General features: G+C 40.2%; 1 protein-coding gene across 2 annotated transcripts in view; it reads right to left on the reverse strand.

The window, feature by feature from the left end:
- SLC35F4 (solute carrier family 35 member F4) overlaps positions 1–17124 on the reverse strand; it is a 320825-nt gene extending 303701 nt beyond the window's left edge. Inside the window, exon 1 of one of the 2 annotated variants that reach the window (XM_032251178.1) lies at positions 16746–17124. In XM_032251178.1, the coding sequence (XP_032107069.1) occupies positions 16746–16848 (103 nt within the window). In that variant the 5' untranslated portion in view covers positions 16849–17124. The remainder of the gene's footprint in view (positions 1–16745) is intronic. The other variant, XM_032251179.1, reaches the window with a different exon arrangement.
- Between the last annotated feature and the right edge of the window lie 1042 nt (positions 17125–18166).

The raw sequence follows: 18166 nt of genomic DNA on the forward strand, positions 1-18166 counted from the left end.
TCCTACTGAATTTTTCTCTGAAATTCACTTGTATTCACAACTTAAAGTTTATATCCACTACTAAGATACATGAGATCACATGCCAAGACCAGTAGTCAAGAATTTTTCTTAAATTAACATGGTTGATGGGAAACTAAACTTGGAAAATCTAAACTAAACGCCTGAGTTATTAACAATGATTTTTTTCCCATGCTTTGAGAGCTCAGACATGCATAAGATTAAATGTGTCAGGGCGTTTCAGAGAGTCAGTGAGAGTACATACCGCAGGCCCCAGCCTAAACCCTCCTCAATCTCCAGACAGACTCTTGCAGCAGAGAAAGGAGTATAAAGATGCCCAGCTGGTTCTAGGAAGGGGACAGATTTATCCATAGCCAGTGATACTCAAAGCGCGTTCTGCAGATAGTCCTGGCCATGAACTGTCACCAGTCCATGACAGATGCAGAAATTTAGAGAAATAACTGAGAAATCTTCATAGCAAGTTGATACTACTATAATATGTCAGAGCATAATTGTGTTTTCTACTATTTCATTTTGTTAATTTTGCCAGAGTTTTGGTAAAGAACCAGACGGTTTGAGACATGTTGCCCTAGACCCTTGTTCATAGTTTTGGCTGCTTTTTGGGATCTCTCGGGAGCTTTAAAAAGTACCGATGCCTGGGTTTCAATCCCAGTGAGTCTGCTTTAACTGGTATGGGATGCAAGCTGTGCATTTGGGATATTTTTCACTCCCAGGTGTTTCTAACAAGCAGCAATTTGAGAACCACTTTTCTTATACTGGTAGGGGATGAGAGGAGACATTTAGGGGCTAGTAAACTGGAAGCACAAAAGTAATTCCTTATCTTTTCTTACTTTGAAAAGGTGAAAAATATTTTCTCACTTCAAATTAAGCTATAATTCAGCATTTCATTATAAACAAAGGTAAAATGGACGAGGATACCATGATATCCTATGCTATAAGGTCATGTGAGGTACAATTTTTAGTGTAAATGTTTTACTGCAACGTAACATACATATAGAAAATTGCATAAACCTTATGTGTACAGCTCGATGACATTTCATAACACATCAATGTAACCAACATTCAGATCAAGAAACAGATAATGCACAATATTATTTTCCCCCGTGTTGTGACATCTAAAATAGCTTCCCGCTGAGAGGAAATAAAAAGAACATACTCTGCCACTATGAATATGCCATTTATCTTAGTTTACAGTAAGTCTAGTAAAAGTTGGAAGATACCGAATAACAAAAACAAAAAGTACAAAGATTCTTTCTAGTAAGGATGACAGACTGAATACAAACATCTGTATTTGCTCATTCAGGAAATTTCACTAAAATAACAATAAATATGTTTTAAAGGCATAAATCTATAAGAATGGAAGAACCAGGAAAAAAGATAATTATGAAATTTTAGGAGCCAGAAAGTAGTAAATGACTTGTCAGGCCTGATAAAACTGAAACCTAAATTGAGGGTAGAGAAAATGAAAATTAGTTTAATTTACAACGCAGAATTTCTCAAAGGCTTGGAAATTGTGGCACCAGTTACTACTAAAAATAAGGCTAAAATCAGTGGTCTTGCTTAAGCCTGTTTAAGGAACATTATGAATTCTTAATCCCTATCCTCATTCAGCATTTGACTATGCCTCCCTTCACCCTGGCAACGGGCAGAGGTTTATTCTCTGAAGAGGCTCAAACAAAACTCTACAGAGACACTAGGCATGGTTGAAGACTGGGATCCTATACCAAAATCATGGAGGAATTGAGTGAATCTGTATACACCACTCACTGAGGCTCCTAAGCTTATTTCCTACTTGATTCTCAGAACGCTGGTGGTGAGCCAGGAGATTCAAAAAACCTTCTATGAGCCAAGGGAGCAGATCTTAAGAAAATGATATTGAAGGTTCCCAAGGAAAAAGCACAACTGTTTAACAGTAGAGTTATAATAGACAATCCCTGTTGGGAGATGATTCTCCATGAGTCTTTCTGGCATTTCTACACATCATGTGCAGGCACAGATAGCTTTTTGTTCTGAACTATCTCTTCAAGAGACTGTATAAGCAAAAGGTTTGAAGGGTAGAGATAAAGTTTCCCTCAAAAACAGAAGGCAGGTTTGTTTGCTAACATCTCTCTCTCTCTCTGGAGCAAACATTGGGTAGGTTTGCGTGAAGACCATTATAAATGATTGGCATTTCCTAAGCTCAGGATCCCTCGACTGTGATACAAAGCTACTAAACATACTGAGGATCCACCTTGGTTACTTCGCATTGTCCTTGTGGAACCTGGAGAGCAAGGGGAAACAACATAAACATGAAATTCATGCTGCCTGCTGGAGTATGAGTAACAAACTCCGCTGAATCTGACCCATGAGTCTCATATCTTTTGCCACCATCTACGAAACTGTAGCATGCTAACTTGATAATTTGAAAGTCGTATAAAATCCCAGACCCTTCATAGCTTTGACTACTTCAGCCATTCTCACAGATTATAAACAGTTTTTGAGTCCTTACTCTAGAATATAAACACATAAACAAGAATCACAAAATATCCAAGAATACTGGCTAACAATTTTTTTTTTTGGGAGACACAGTCTTGCTCTGTGGCCAGGCAGGAGTGCAGTGGTACAATTTCGGCTCACTGTAATCTCCGCCTCCTCAGTTCAAGGGATCCTCTTGCCTCAGACCCCCTAGTAGCTGGGATTACAGGCATGCGCCACCATGCCTGGCTAATTTTTATATTTTTAGTAAAGACAGGGTTTCGCCATGTTGACCAGGCTGGTCTTGAGCTCCTGACCTCAGGTGATCCACCTGCCTTGGCCTCCCAAAGTGCTGGGATTACAGGCATGAGCCATCGTGCTCAGCCCACAATTTTGTTTTTTAATTTTAAAGTAATTTGGAGGAAACTGACCATTCAGGAGAAGAAAACTTTTAAAAATATCATATTAATATCCTTAAGGAGATAAGAGAAGCTATTACACTCATAAAATAAGAATATGGTGCTGTATTTTAAGAGAAATATTCAGAAAACAAAGGAGTTATTAAAACAATAATAAAACTTGAATTGAAAAACTTAATAGAAGAGTTTTAAAATAAAGTACAACATATAGACAAAGAGATGGAAAATAGGAGAGAAAAGGTTAGAACCTAGGTACTTCTTACAGCATCAGCCATTACATCAGAAACCCTACCTCTCAAATTTCTGTTGCTTAAGCCAATGTAAGATGAGGTTTCTTTGCTTTCAACCAAACACATTCTGTCAAAGAAAATAATTCAAACACACACCCCTGGAGGAACTTTGGAAATCAGTATGTCTTGGTAAAGGATACACTGGTTTGTAGTCTGGAGCCACTGATAAAAACGGAAGCAGTGCCTTTATCAGATAAAATTATCTCCCAAACTTGCTCATTTGCCATAATTTAGATGTAAATATTGAAGATGTCAGCAGCTATGCTATTTCCCCTCAGCAAACAACTGGATATCTCACAATATTTCTAATTCTTTCTCTATGTGTTTATGAATGTCACTGAAAAAGAAAGTCTATTCTGTAAACCTTTTAGGACACATGAAAAGTTGCAATGCCAAGCAAAACTGTATTTGGGGAAAAAAGTAGGTTGTGCTGCTTTGGAAATGAAAGTAGTTTTGCACATTAATATGACTTGCTGCCTTGCACATCAGTATGTACTGGCACCTGAAATACAGTCAGTAATCTTACAAAAAAAACCTATTCTACTGTCTTGAAAGTAAAAGTCAACTCTATCAGAGCCAGGGTCAAAATTATCACCTCCTCAAGAATTTCTTTTTTAATCAAGAAAATGTGGAGTTCTCCTTGACTACCTAGAGGCTGCTTTGCTTCTGGAAACCGTGATTGAAATCTTTAAATGACATTTGGAAAGACATTTGTATCACCTTTGAGAAAAAAGGAAGCCCATTTATAGAACAATTCAGTAAAGAGAAATTCATTCATGGCTTTTCCTGCTTTATGGATATAACATGATACTTTTTTTTCCATTTAAAGCTTTACAGTCACCATTATAATGCAGCTAGAAACCACAAGTTCTTTTGGAAACACAATTTCTCAGGAAAATAAGAATCCAGAGTGACAAAGTGTCATAAAATGTTTCTGTAGATAAACAATCGGAGGGTACCTAGGTATACTGCAGAATGTATTTGAAGGACAATTCTGCTTGGATGAATTGAAACATTGAAACAGATTCATCATTCTTTCCTTGTAGACAAAGAAGGCATGGACTGTTTTTGAGGCCTTGTCTCAATGATGATCTCATTCACTTGAATACTAATGAAATGATGTGATATTAACTCAGCTTGTAGGGTCAGGAAATCTGGTGTTTCTTGAAACATTTCTACCCTCTTCCGGCATAAAAGCTAGTAGATCTCTAACCTCATTTGCTATCTCATATCCTTGTGAGTCAACATTTTTTAGAAAGTGTTAAGACTTCCAGGACATTGAAGTCAATTGGATGTCAAAGATGAGCTGCACTTGTCATGCCTAAGACCACTGCACCATTTTAGCTTTTTATTAGTCACAAGAGCTTTCTTACTAAAGTTTACTTTTAAATAAAACTAAAGTTCACTTTTATTTTAACAAATTTAAATTATTCCATCTTCCAGATATTACTATTACATTTTGCATAAATGATTATGATATTAAAAAATAGGTGAAACTCAGTGGAATTATCATTTTATAGCCTGTACTTGTGAAGTAAATTTCTAGTGTAATAAACTACATCAAAATGTTAGTGTAATGTGCATTTGAGGGATAAAGGAGTAGTTCATAGATCAGATTTTCAAAGGTTTCTGTATCTCCACCATGTTATACATAGAAATGCTAGAAACCACTGTTACACACTGTAAAACAGACTCTAAACTAGAATGCAATTATGATGTCAAGTCAACAAACATCAATTTAATCCTTAGTCACCTTGAAAACTAGCAGTTAAATTTTCAAATGTGATCTGATCTAAGCCCTAAAATGTGTGTCAGGAAGTTCCTATAAAATGGAACTTCTCAAGTTCAATGTTTTAAAAGCCTACCTGAGAGACATGACAAGTAAATACAATCTGGTACTGTGGATCGGGTCTTAGAACAGAATGAGAACCTTAATGGAAAAACCGGTGAAATCCAAATAAAATCTAGAGTTTAATTAATAATAATGCACCAGTGTTGGTTTCTTCATTTTTGACCAATATACCATGGTAATTAAAAGCGTTAACTGAGTGAGGAAGCTGAGGGAGGTGTTATGAGTATTCTCTGCATTATCATTGCAACTTTTCTGAAAATTTTAAAAATATTCCAAATAAAAATATTATCTTGGGGAAAAAAAGTCTATTTGACATTTTCAACAAGGCTTAATCACTCACCCAGCCAATATTTATGGAGCGCCCAGGCACAATTCTTTGTGCTGGTCATACTGTACTGAACAAAATAAATCCATCCCTACCTCCCTTTAGAGACATTAAGAGTATAATTGGCAGAAAAGCATTAAATAGTCACAAAAGTGAACACAAATTGCACTAAGCACTATAAAGAAAAAGTACATGAGATGATAAAGGTGCAAAGCTGGAAAGGGCTCTCAGAGGTGGTGGCACTTAATATGAGACCTGAGGAATGTTGAGGGGCCAGACAGCTAGTACCACCAGGAAGAGAAGAGAGCTTGTTCATCATCTTAGAGGAATGAAAGAGCCTGGAACATGAACTAGCAAAACCAAAGCATAAAAAGAGCATGAAAGTGTGCTGCCAGCCAGAGAACCAGACCATGTAAGACCTTGCAAGCTGCATTCAGTGTTTTATAGTTTTCCAAAGAGATACAGGAGGCCAATAACAACTTTAACCAGAGGAATGGCATGATCCAATGGATGCTTTTGAAAGATTATCATGGTTGCTACATGGATGTGGACTAGAAAGGAACAGGATAAGCAGCTCCAGTTTCAAGCACTCACAATTATTAAAAAGTTCTCAACTTCTAAGCCCCTTTGTTCCAAAAAGTCTGTGGGAATAAGTGTCACTTTAGATGCATTTACCCCTTCTTCAGACCCTGTCACCATAGCTCCAGCAGGGAAGATGGTGCCTCAATGGCCTCCAACTCACTGGATTTGGATCTGTCATCTAGAATGCCTATAATTGAACATAGGTTTCAACAAAAAACACAAAATTGATACCAAAGGTACATGACTTGGAGCTTAATAAGGTATTAGCAGGAAAAACGTGCAGGCTCTAACACCCTTGGGGATCTCTGCTTCATGAGGCATAAAAAGTTCTTATTATGTCTGGTTTTCAGGACCATGAAACCATTATTGACACCTCACTAGTGCCATCTTGTCATGAGCCTAGGTCTAAATACAGCACATCTCAGACTGCAGGATGGTGTAATATTCAATCTCTATTTAAATATACCACGTTAAAGGTCATCCTCAATTACTGTACATTGAACCTAAAAGACCTGGTGTATTGCCCTGTCTGACCTAGAAAAAGAAATATGTCTTCCAAACTTGATGTAACCAGTGGCACTTCAATGAAGCTTAATGAGTAGTCTGCAGTGCTAGATGGGCACTCTTAAACAGAATTCTCAAGAACGTATACTCTAAACAGACACTTGGGTTTTTTCATTTTCTAAAATTATACAGTATCTGTAAGTTCATTAAATATTATCTAGATTCACTCCAAGGGCTATCAGGACCAGAAGAAAGAAAAGATGGAATCTTGATTGAAGCCTATAATTTGATATAAGAAAATATGCAATGTTCTGTGAACCAAATAGCTGTTAACTGTCCAACCAATTGCTCTGTTTCTCTAAACTATCATCTCTTCCCTCATGCAGTCAACAGGGTTATAGGAGAGGGCCTCTGGCAGTCATGACTGAGAAACTTGACCCTGCCGCAAACCACCTCCATCAATAGGATCAAGGGTGTGCATATGACATATAAATTGGGCCAAAATGTCTCTTTCCCCAGGAATCTGAATTTAGAAGTAAGAGATTCTCGCTCAATCTGTCTGCTTTCTTGAATAGAGGACATGTAAACACTGGAACTGCTGGCAGTAGCTATTTTTGACCATTTGGACAAGGAAATAGAGAAAGCCAGCCTGAAGCAAAAGACAAGAATGGGGAGCATGTGCCAGAGAAAAAGAGATGAAAGACAGAGAAAGGAGGCTTCCTGTTTTCCCCACAGCCCTCCAGGACCTGATTTCAGCCTACACCATTTTATCCCTCTGCTTCAAACCCTTGAGAGACTCCCCGGTGTCTTTTCAATAGCTTCCATTGTGCTTAAGCCAGTTGAAGCAGAGTCTTGTAACTAGAAACCAAATAAACCATCACTAATACTCCACATCTTTCCATTTTACTCAGTCTCAAATGGTATAGAACCAGCTTGCCAAATTCTTTAAGCCAAGATCTTTGAAAGGAGAATCCAATTCCAGCCTCTCAAAGCAGAAAAATGAAAATAAATGAAACATGCTTATCCTGAAATATTAGGTGGCAAAAAAAGCAGGACACAAAATTGTATTGTAACTACACCACAGTTTATATTTCTCAATAAATCAAGATATAAAGTCCTGTATGCCAAAATTGGAAAGAAATCAACCAAAATAACCGTACTTGTGTTAGGGTAACAAGATTATTTTCCTTTTTATTTATATTTCTCTGTGTCTGGAAGTTATTAAATGCTTTATAATTTTAAAAATAATTCCAAAGACTATGTAGAAATATGCAAATGTGTTTGTAATATAATGATATATTTTGTAAAGAAGAACATAAAATAGCCTGTCTGTGACATTTGTGGCTACATACATAGCTAAAAAAAGAACTGTCTCTTTAACACTCCATGTATGAAAGGAACAATGCTACTTTCAAAGGACTATTCCCAGATTAACCCTCAGCCTTTATTTCCTCCCCACCTGTTTGCCCTCGCTGTTCCATCTTTGCCACAACCCACTCAAGCTATCTTCAGCTGAGATTCCACCTTTTCCTGCTATCTCTCTCCCAACCTCTCCCTACTTTGGTGCCTGACTACCTGCATCTGCAGACATGTAGACCCATCCTGTCACTCACTGGCCGTAGATTTCCCTCATCTTTTTCTGTTCAGCCCATTTGGAATCACTTCATCACAGATGGCTTCCAGCCCCTTTTAAATACGCTATCCCAAGAGTCAATCCAGGTAGAATTGTCCCTTTCTGTTTTAGCACCAGACAAGTCAGAAACTGGTAAAGAGTAGAAAGCAACAACCAAAAGTAAAAACCATTGTGAACTTGGACAATTTGTACTTGTGTTTAACATTGCTTTAGCATAATTTTTAATAACAATTTAAAACATAATTATGAATATGACCAAAAAGCAAGTAGTAAGCCATTTACTTAAAAGCAAAAAGTGAGCATGGTTCTCTGAGGTCATAAAACTGATTCTATTTATTTCCTCCTAATTATAACAGCTTCCATACATTCAACTGGATGCTGCTCCAGACACTCAGTTAAACATTATCTTACATAATCCTCCCAACTACCTGTGAGGCAACTATTATCATTCCCATTTTATAGGAACAAAATTGTTGATCTGAGAGGGTATGCAAGTTTAAAAGGCTAGTAAATAGCATAGGAGGAGTATAGTCCTAGGACTTTGTGTTTCCAAAGCTTGTGCTCTTTGCATTAGACCTTGTAGCCGCAAACCAGGTCTTAGGCTTTTGAAAGAAAGTACATCTGAAATTTAATGTTTAATCCAAGTATTAGCTAGTAGAAGTAGTATTTTGCATTACAAATATCCAGTTTATATGTAATTTTATATTTTAAATACAAAATACACATCAGAATAAACACTGTAAAAACTACCACATTATCTAACATCATTAGCATATACAATGATATTTAGTATTAACTAAATTAACATAGACCTTATATGTTCTAATTTAAAACTGTATTACAAAATACTTCTCAAAACCACATATTGATGGTACTTATTTGTAACTGTTTACAAAACACTTTCTCTCATATATAAAGAAGCACAAAGCTTATTCTTAGGATATAAACAGAATATGAACAAAAATAGATATTTATTGCATTTATTTCACTTGTAGTAGAGAATTTCATAACTTGGTCCAGTTAAAGTACATAAGAGTTATACAGTATTAATACTGTACTAGGAAGACCAATGGTAACAACTTCAAAAAAAGAAAGAGGAGAAATCACATTTTCTTTCTTACGATTCTAGTAATTTTATACTACTCCGTGTTTTTTAAAAATTGCCTTTTCCCCCATTGAAGCACAGAAAATCTTAAGAATGAAGTAAGAACACACAAATGCAGAAGTTACAACCAGGCAGGTAAAATGATTATAAAACATCATTTAGTGTATTCTCATTCTTCAAATATACATCTATTTGATTCATTCACTGCTGGTAATTTTTTTCTTTTTCTCTAATCACTACTACCATCGTGTGCTCTTTCTTTTTCTGTGTGAAAATAATTATCTCTCTAATTTCTTCAAATAGAACTAAATGTTTCATTCATTAACATAATAAACTTTGTTGAACAACAGAATATACCACTTTGCCTAAGATAAAATAAATAAAGATAAATCCCTTGCTCTCCCCAAGCTCTGTGGGTGAGATAGTTTTGTGCAAAGCAAAAAAAGCCCAAAATAGTGTGTTAAATGCTGGAGAAGAGGTGAATACACAGCTTTACAGGAGCACAGAGGGAGGATTAACCAGTCTGGGGCATTTGGGAAGCTTTACAGAGGACAGCACATTTAAACTGCACTTCTAAAGATAAATAGGAGCTTTCTGCAGGGTGATGAAGGAGACACAGAAAGAGAGGGAGCGCTGGGACCAAAGTGCAATAAAGCACTGAGAAGCAAAAGAGCATGGGCACAATAATGTCATTAAAACAGTGAGCTGCATGATGAGACTATAATCAGGGTGTGCAAGACCATATGGGATACGAGATCAAAAAGAAAAGTTGGGCCAGTGCAGTAGCTCACACCTGTAATCCCAGTGCTTTGGAAGGCCAAGATGGAAGGACCAGTTGAAGCCAGGAGTTTGAGACCAGCCTGGGCAACATAGCAAAACCTGTCCGCTACCAAAAAAATAATTTTTTTTAATTAGCCAAAAGTGGTGGTCCGCACCTGCAGTCTTACTCAGGAGGCTAAGGTGAGAGGATGGCTTTGCCCAGGAGTTTGAGGCTGCAGTAAGCTATGATTACACCAATGCACTACCAGCCTCTGTGACAGAGTAAGACCCTATCTCTTAAAAAGAAATGGGGGGTTAAGGGGAGGAACAGAGAGAGTGCAAGAGAAATAAAAGGAAAAGTTTGACTGAAAATTCAACAACTAGTGATTGGTGAGGTAGATGAGAATGCTTGCATATATGGAAGACTATATGCATATACTAAAATTTAAGTTATTACAACAATATAGACCAATGAGATTAAACGTTCAGTACCAAATAAAAGCCACTTGCATGTGTTCATGGGTATAAAAAAGACTGAAAGGATATATACCAAAATGTTAACACTAATCACCTCTAGTAGTGGAATTATGAGTAATTTTGTTTTAATCTCTCTTTGCTCTGTGCCTTCCAGATTTTCTGCATTAAGCGTGTATTACTTAGGCAATTAGAGGATTGTGGTGTGGGGGGAGAAATGTGTGCTAAAATAGTACAATACCAGCTCTGTTTAGTTTGCGGCATGCTAAGGAATTTGGACTTTATTCCATAGAAAGTGAAAAATTACTTCAGGTATTTGATCAGGGGTGTGAGATGAACAGATCTGCACTTTGGGGAAGTAAATATTTTTTAAGATGTGTATGCTGGATTGGGAGGACTTGAGGCTGGGGAAAAGATGTGATAGACAGAAGGCAGTGACCGCAGGATGGGAAAGCACATATTTGGGGTAGAATAGATAGGATTCATTAACTGATTATAGGGCAAGGGGAAAGGGCAGAAGTTGAGGATAACTCAAAGTTTCTGGCTTGGGCAATTGGTTGGATATAGATATTAGAAGCTGAAATGCGTAATAAGAAGGAAAAGGCACATTTTAATGGCAGAATGATGATTTTGGTTTTATGTGTCACATTTCTGGAGGACATTCAGGTAGAATGCTTGAAGGGAGTTCCAAATATGGTTGTGGGTTCAGAAAAGTGGGCCTAGAAATTCAGACACACCAAAGATGGTAAAGCCGTGGATTAAATGAGCTCACTCAGGGAAAGCAGAACGTGAGAAGACAGAGCTGAAGCTGGAACCTTGGGAAATGCTAAGTCATAGCAGCCATTCAAGCACCCAGAGAGCCAAGAGAGCCAGAAGGAGGTAGAGTTCTTTTTGAAGCAGGGATGATACCAGAGCTGGTATCAGCATAAAAGGGAAAAATATTTCCTACAAATTGCAGCTCCCAATAGACAATGATCGTAGAACCTGATCACTAATGAGACATACAAAAAACAAAAGGCCAACAGGTGCAAAGGCACAGAACAAAGAGAGGCAACTGTTTACCAAAAGTGGGCGAAGAGAGGTAAAGTAAATGTACTCCTTTACTGATACCTTTCCAGGAAAGTGGGACTGTTTTGAAGGCTGTCAAAGCTGACCTACTGCATGACTGTTCTAAAATAGTGACTTCAACTCTCCTTTTTACAAACAAGAAACCCAATGTCCACAGAGAGGTGTCCCAGGTCTCAGAGCCAGTTGCTGGCACATTTAAGGCTATAATCAATTTCCAAACCTTATACAAACACACGAAAAAGAATATCCCAAAAATATCAATAATGGAATACAAAAAAACATTGATTCTTCTGAGACCTCTAATTCATTGAAACTACCATCTGTTCACTGTCCCTAATTATCTAGATTTTCTGTCTTCTCTGCCTACCAGATTTAAATTCCATGATCAATCATTATGATAATACAACTCCCTTGTACCTATTTTTTTAATACCTATTGGATAATCTGTAACTCTGGTAATATCCTTATCGTTACTTGCTCCATGCCTTTACTGTGTTAGTGAATGAGCCAAACTACTGACTGATCTCACTCTAAATTTGCTAGTAAAAACTTTAAATGGACTCTAAGGTTACCAGACAACCTTAGTACACTTCCCTAGTCCATTCACTCTCCCTATTTAACTATTCACACTTTCTCTTTCCTCCAGCCTCTACCACATCCTCCACCATCCTCTCTCTCATTTGATGATTTGCTTCCTACCTGGAGAAAACTACAGCAACCAAGAGAGAACCTCAACAGATGCCCATCACCTCAATTATACACCTTCCCGAGACTGCCCCACACACCTTACCCTATATCCATGTTCCTATCTATAGCAATGTCCCTTCTCTTGTGCAAGGTTTCTATATCCTATCTCTCGAACTTCATTAATTCTTCTTTCTCTATTGAAGCATTGTCATTTGCATGCAAACATGCTTATTTCCCCCAACTTTAAAGAAAAAAAAATCTTTCTTGAGCCTGCTTCCTCCATTTCTTCTGCTCCTCTTTGCACAAAAATCTTTGCAGGGTCACCTATACTCACAGGTTCGAATTCTTCCCTCTAATTCTCTCTTACACACGCTCTAATCTATTTTATCCAACCTTATGTGCTCTTGTCAACATTCTTGTCAAGATCACCAATGACCTTCAATTGTCAAATTCAATCAGTCTTCATTTTACTTGACCTTTCAATTGCATTGGACTCAGCTATCTCTTTCACCTAAAACTCTTGATTTACTGGCTTCCAGGGTATCACATGTTCCTGGTTTTCCTATCTCCCTGGATGCTCCTTCTTGGTCTCCTTTGATAGTTTCTTTTCTTCTCCTGAACCTCTTAATGTCAGAGTGCCTCAAAATTCAATCCTTTTGCCTCTTCTCTTCATATTTGTATTTATTCCTCAGATATTTCATCCAGTCTTAGGCTTTAAATACCACCAAGGTATTGGCAAATACTTAATTTATATCTCCAATCAGACATCTACTCTGAACTCTAAGCTTACTCTCCATCTCCAATTACATTTAGGATCTCTAAAATGTTATCCTTATCCCCAGAAAATCCACCCCAACCCCTTTCCAAATCTTCTCTACCTTGAAGCCTTTCATACTTCAGCTGATGGTAACTCAAAATTAGTCAAACCAGAAAAGACAGAGTCATTTTTTACTCCTCTCTTTCTTGCAAATACCATACCCAATCTATCGGGGTGCCCTATTGGCTCTAATTTCAAATATATGCAGACTCCAACCACCTTTCTCTTTCTCTACTGCTACCACTCTGGTTCAAGCCACCATCATCTCTCACCTAAGTTATCACAATAACATACTAATTAGGTGTTTCCAACCTGTCCCAGTATAGCAGTGAGACTGATCTTTGTGTAAGGTAAGTTAAGTCACATCACTCTTCTCTCAAAACTCTTCAAAGGCTCATTTCATTCAGAATACAAGCCAAAGGATTGACAATGACGGCCTCTAAGGCCGTCCTTTACCTTATTCCTGGATCCTCAGTGACCTCGTTGCCAACCACTTTCCCGACTGTTCACTCCACTTCAGTCATGCAGGCCTCCCTGCTGTTTCTACAGCATGCCAGTAGCACTCTCTCTCAGAGCTTTGCGCTAGCTGTTCCCACTGCCCAGAATGTCTTTTTCTGAATGTCCACATGGTGAACTCCCTCGCATCCTTCAGGTATTTGCTCAATTGTTACTTCCTCAATGAGGACTTTCCTGGTGAGCCTATTTAAAACTGTGACAGTCTCTACCCCCAGAATATCTTATCCTTTTTATCCTGTTGCAATTTTTCAAAAGGGACTTATCACCTTGAAATATTCTCGATAATTTATGTATTTGTTCATTTGTTTACTGTCTTGTTTAAAAGGAAAATATTTTTGTCTGTTTTGCTCATTGATGTACCCCTGACACATAGGAGGTGCTTAATTAATACTTGTTGAATGAATAAATCTATTCTACCATCTAAGTAACCACACTATGCATTAATCATCTTTTTAAAAACATGTCTAAATAGATATAGAAACAGGGCTTCACTACATTGGCCAGGTTGGTCTTGAACTCCTGGCTTCAACCAATCATCTGGCCTTGGCCTCCCAAAGTGCTAGGATTACAGACATGAGCCACTGCACCCACCTTTAATCATCCTTGTATCCAGATTTCTTGTTTATATTTATTCAATAAGTGTTCGTTAATTGAACAGGATAAATAAAACAAATGGCCAATTGCCCATTAAAGTATCTTTTTTTCCTCTGAATTCTATTATATATATATATATATATATTTTTTTTTTTGCATCAGCCTGACTACTAGAATTTTTTCCTGGACAATCAAACAGCAGGATGCATTAACAGCAGGCTTGATCTTGAATGCATTTTCTTAGAGGTAAGTCCCCATCTATCTCCAAAAAGGTAAATGGCATAGCTATCCCTCATACGTAATCAGACAGAAAATAAGAAAGTCACCTTGCCTTTGCATATATTATATACTCATCACTGCAGCCTTTTCTTAAGTATTATTTTTCCAGACTTCCCCTAAGCTGTTGCTCATTCCCTGTAACAGCCAAATCAATTGACCATATTGTACTGGTTTGCTTCAGTGTGTTTGTTTACTAGTTGAAGCCTGCATTAGGACAGGATTATTTCATGGTGCTCAGTTCCCTGGCCCTCCTCCAGCTTTCTCCTCTCTCAATCTCTCACTGTGTAAAATAACAATCTTCCTCTACTTCTGGAAGCTTGAGTGTCCTGAGATTTATCTGACTGTCAATTAATTCTCTGTTCTTGTGAGATTCTCTGCCTTCATTCTTTTGACTCTATGGTCTGAACTTAGGTAAGAGCCCATCAGAAATAACCCTGCCAAATTAATCTTTATCCCTTTTGCCTTCCAGTTATAGCCTTGGCCAGTGCTCTTCCCTTTTGTTGTCCTGTTATTGTATTGCAAATGAAGTATGTGCAGCTATTTGAGCAAGTACAAAAATATAATATGAACATGTCCTTATCTAAAATGTCACTTTTTCAATATTCCTTTTGGGTTGTTCATTGTTAACCAAACTTCCATTGTCATAAAAATTACAATAATAAACTACCCTGAGTCTTGTAATTTCACACACAGCTTCTAAGTTCTCTAAGCCACGAAAATTCCCATGGTTCCTAAGTAAATATTCAAAAGGGAAAGTCAAGTAATTTCCACAAGGCATATTAGTTCCTTCACTTATGTTTCCAGGGTTAAAAAAGAAATCCTTTGCCAACAACAACAACAAAAAAAAAAAGAGAGAGAGAGAAGTTTTTGAGTGTATAGTACAGAGGCTTCAAAGAGCATTCCACAGTGTGTTATTTTCTTTCCAGAAAATTCTAACACTATATAATTACTTTTGTATGGAAAATGAATAATTTAATCCCCTAATGCTAAAAACAGCTAGACAGAAACCATCCAAATCAGATAGGCCTTTCCTGAAACCAAATGAAATCTCGAACGAGAAAATATCTGTGTGAGAACAGCCCATGGAACAAAGCTCTTGAATTATTATTCAATAGAGAGGAAGCATGGTAGGGGAGAAAGTTACATGAAAAATAGTGTTTTCTTGTCTTTGTTCTGTAATTTTTGTGAGTCCCATGCTTCGCAGAAACTGTAATGTTGATTGTACCCCAAAATGTCACAGAAAAATACCAATCAGAAATGCATCTAGGAGCTTCCAAAGCTTCCGACAAAAATAATGGTAAAAACATCAATTAAGCTCCATCTACTGCGACAGAAATGCATTGATTAAAAAAAAAAAAAAAAAGCGGAGACCCACCTGCATAGAAACTGAACCGCAGCTACAACTCCAATTCAGAGAAAAATGAGCTGCACTTCAGTCGCTGGTAGAACTAATCCCAGCAAATATAGCTAGTGGGTTTGTGTATTTGGGGAGGGTGACTTCGAACAGAGTACACCTCATCGGCCTCCCACCAAAACTGGTCCAGAAGCGTGAAAGCATCCACGCCGCATGACCTCGCTTAGCTGGAAGAAAGCCGGGACTGAACAGAATAGACTCCTGAGGCTCAGAGGTGGCCGCGACGTGCTGCAGGGACGGACGGCCCTGTCGCCTCCCCCTCTCAGACCACCCCCCTACGCCCCCAGTCTGTTACACGGGTCTCTGGCTCCAAGCTCTGGGGCTCAGAGACCAGAGTAGGTCCTTTTCTCTGTCCAGGGTGAAGAACCTCCTAAAGACGCTGTAATCGGAGTAACTCCCGCGCTGGCAGCGTCTCAATAGCCCGGAGTGAACGAGCTGACCCCGCCAGCGCCGGGACCCACGTCTGGGTCAGCCGCGCCTGCCAGTCTCACCCGCAAGTCTCCCCAGCCTATGTCTCCAGCGCCCCGCACGCAGCCTGGCACTCAGTAGGGGCTTTCAGGGCATACAGCCCCTAAGGCTGACTTTCCGTTAAGTGAACAGCCATGTTAGCTTTCTCCGAGCGTAAATCCACAAGGGTGAGCCGGCCGACGGCGGTCAGGAGCGCTCGCCAGGTCCCCTTCGCGCCTCCCCCCAAGACTACGACTGTTTCCAAACTCCTGGGCGCACCCAACGGGGCCCCTTGCTCTCCCACGGTTCAGCACCGAGGACAGCGGACGTACTTTTTGCTCCCAGGGTCCCCGCCGCCAGTAAGGCGGCGTTGACAGCTCCCGCAGGGCTGCAGGTGTCCGGACAGCGCGCCGCCGGCCCGCCCGCCCGCCAGTTCGCAGCCCCGCGGCACTGCTGCGCGCCCACCTCCCTTCCCCGCCTCGCGCAGGGCAGCCCCGCGGCGTCTTACTTTTCTGGCTGGAGTAACCTGGGTAATAGCCATAGTAGCCGGTGATCCGCAGGATCCGGTCCTCGATAGTGGCCACCCCGTTGGGGGCCGCCTTGACATCCATAGAGAGCGCGGGGCGGCGGCCCCGGGGGCGGCTGTGCGGAGAGCGCAGCGCCGGGCCTGGGAGCTGGTGCAGGTGCCGCCGCCGCTGGTGCTGATGTTGCAGCTCGTGCTCCCGCGCCGGGGATCTGACTCCACCGCCCGGCGCAGCACTGGCTCCGCATCACAGCAGCGGCGGCGGCGGCGGTGGCGGCGGCGACGGAGCGGCCCCCACTCGGGCCGGCCTCTCTGTCAGCCTGGCAGCTCTCCCGCCCGCCACCCGGAGCACTGCTGCCCGAATAGCGCCCCCTCACCTCCGACGCCCACCGTGGCCGGGGACGGGTGTGGGCGCCCCACCTGGTTGCCAGCTTTCATCATTAACCCTTGCGCGCTCCTTCCCGAAGAGTAGACCTCCCCAACCCCACCTGATGTAAGGGATGTTTGGTCTAGGGGCGAGGGAGGAGAAGAGACGGCCACTGTGGCCAGGGGCTCAGAGAGGGGTGTTGGGGTGGGAGAAACCCAAGAGGGACTCATAGCTGTTAATGGGAGGAATTAACACTGTCTCTCGGGGAGAAGACACTTCTGGGGCGCCCCAGGACTCGGTCCACGCTTGGCGTCTACACTACCTCTGGTCTGCTGATCTGCAAGCATTCCCGGGCGTTAGTCAGTTCTTGCAACTTGTCTAGAAGATTGGGAATCTTTTTTTATGAAATGACAAGAAAATTAGTTCCTAGCCGGTGGTATATGGAGTGATTATCCAGGTTTTGCAGATGCAAAGACTAAGTGTTCAAGCCCTCAAGTCTGACGGTCCATGGGGACCCTCCATCCTACCACTGAAAAATGTCAAAGGCTTAGAAGTCTCAGCTGCACTCAGCACGTTTATTTTTCCAATTCCAAATGCTCTAAGGAGAAATGATTTTCTCCTTTATTGCCAAAACTATCAGGAGGGAAGTCCATCAAACTGTAAATATCTGGACGACTGAAAGTCTTAGCTACAGTCTAGAGCCTTTCCATTTGAGCAGAACGTCCTTGAAGCTGTGTATTCAGAGCAAGCACCCTCCCCTCAGGTGTGTGGCTCTTCTGCTTTAGCCAGAGACCCAATGGGTTAGGGTCAGTGAACAGTGGAGACGATTTCTCTGTTCATAGTCTGCAAACACAGCTTCCTGCAAAAAATAATTTTCAAAGTTTCATCTCAGAAATGAAAGGGTGGACGTGGAGGGTTAGTGGAGAGGGAGGGTCAGCTCATCAGCTTAGAAGTCATTAGATCCACCTTCCATGCAGAGCTGACTTAAGACATCCCTGCCAGGTTTCATTTTACTAAAGCGTAGGGAAAAGAAAAAAAA

The sequence above is a fragment of the Sapajus apella genome, unplaced genomic scaffold (assembly GCF_009761245.1).
Source record: "Sapajus apella isolate SASKATOON/1434 unplaced genomic scaffold, GSC_monkey_1.0 scaffold74, whole genome shotgun sequence".
NCBI lineage: Eukaryota > Metazoa > Chordata > Mammalia > Primates > Cebidae > Sapajus > Sapajus apella.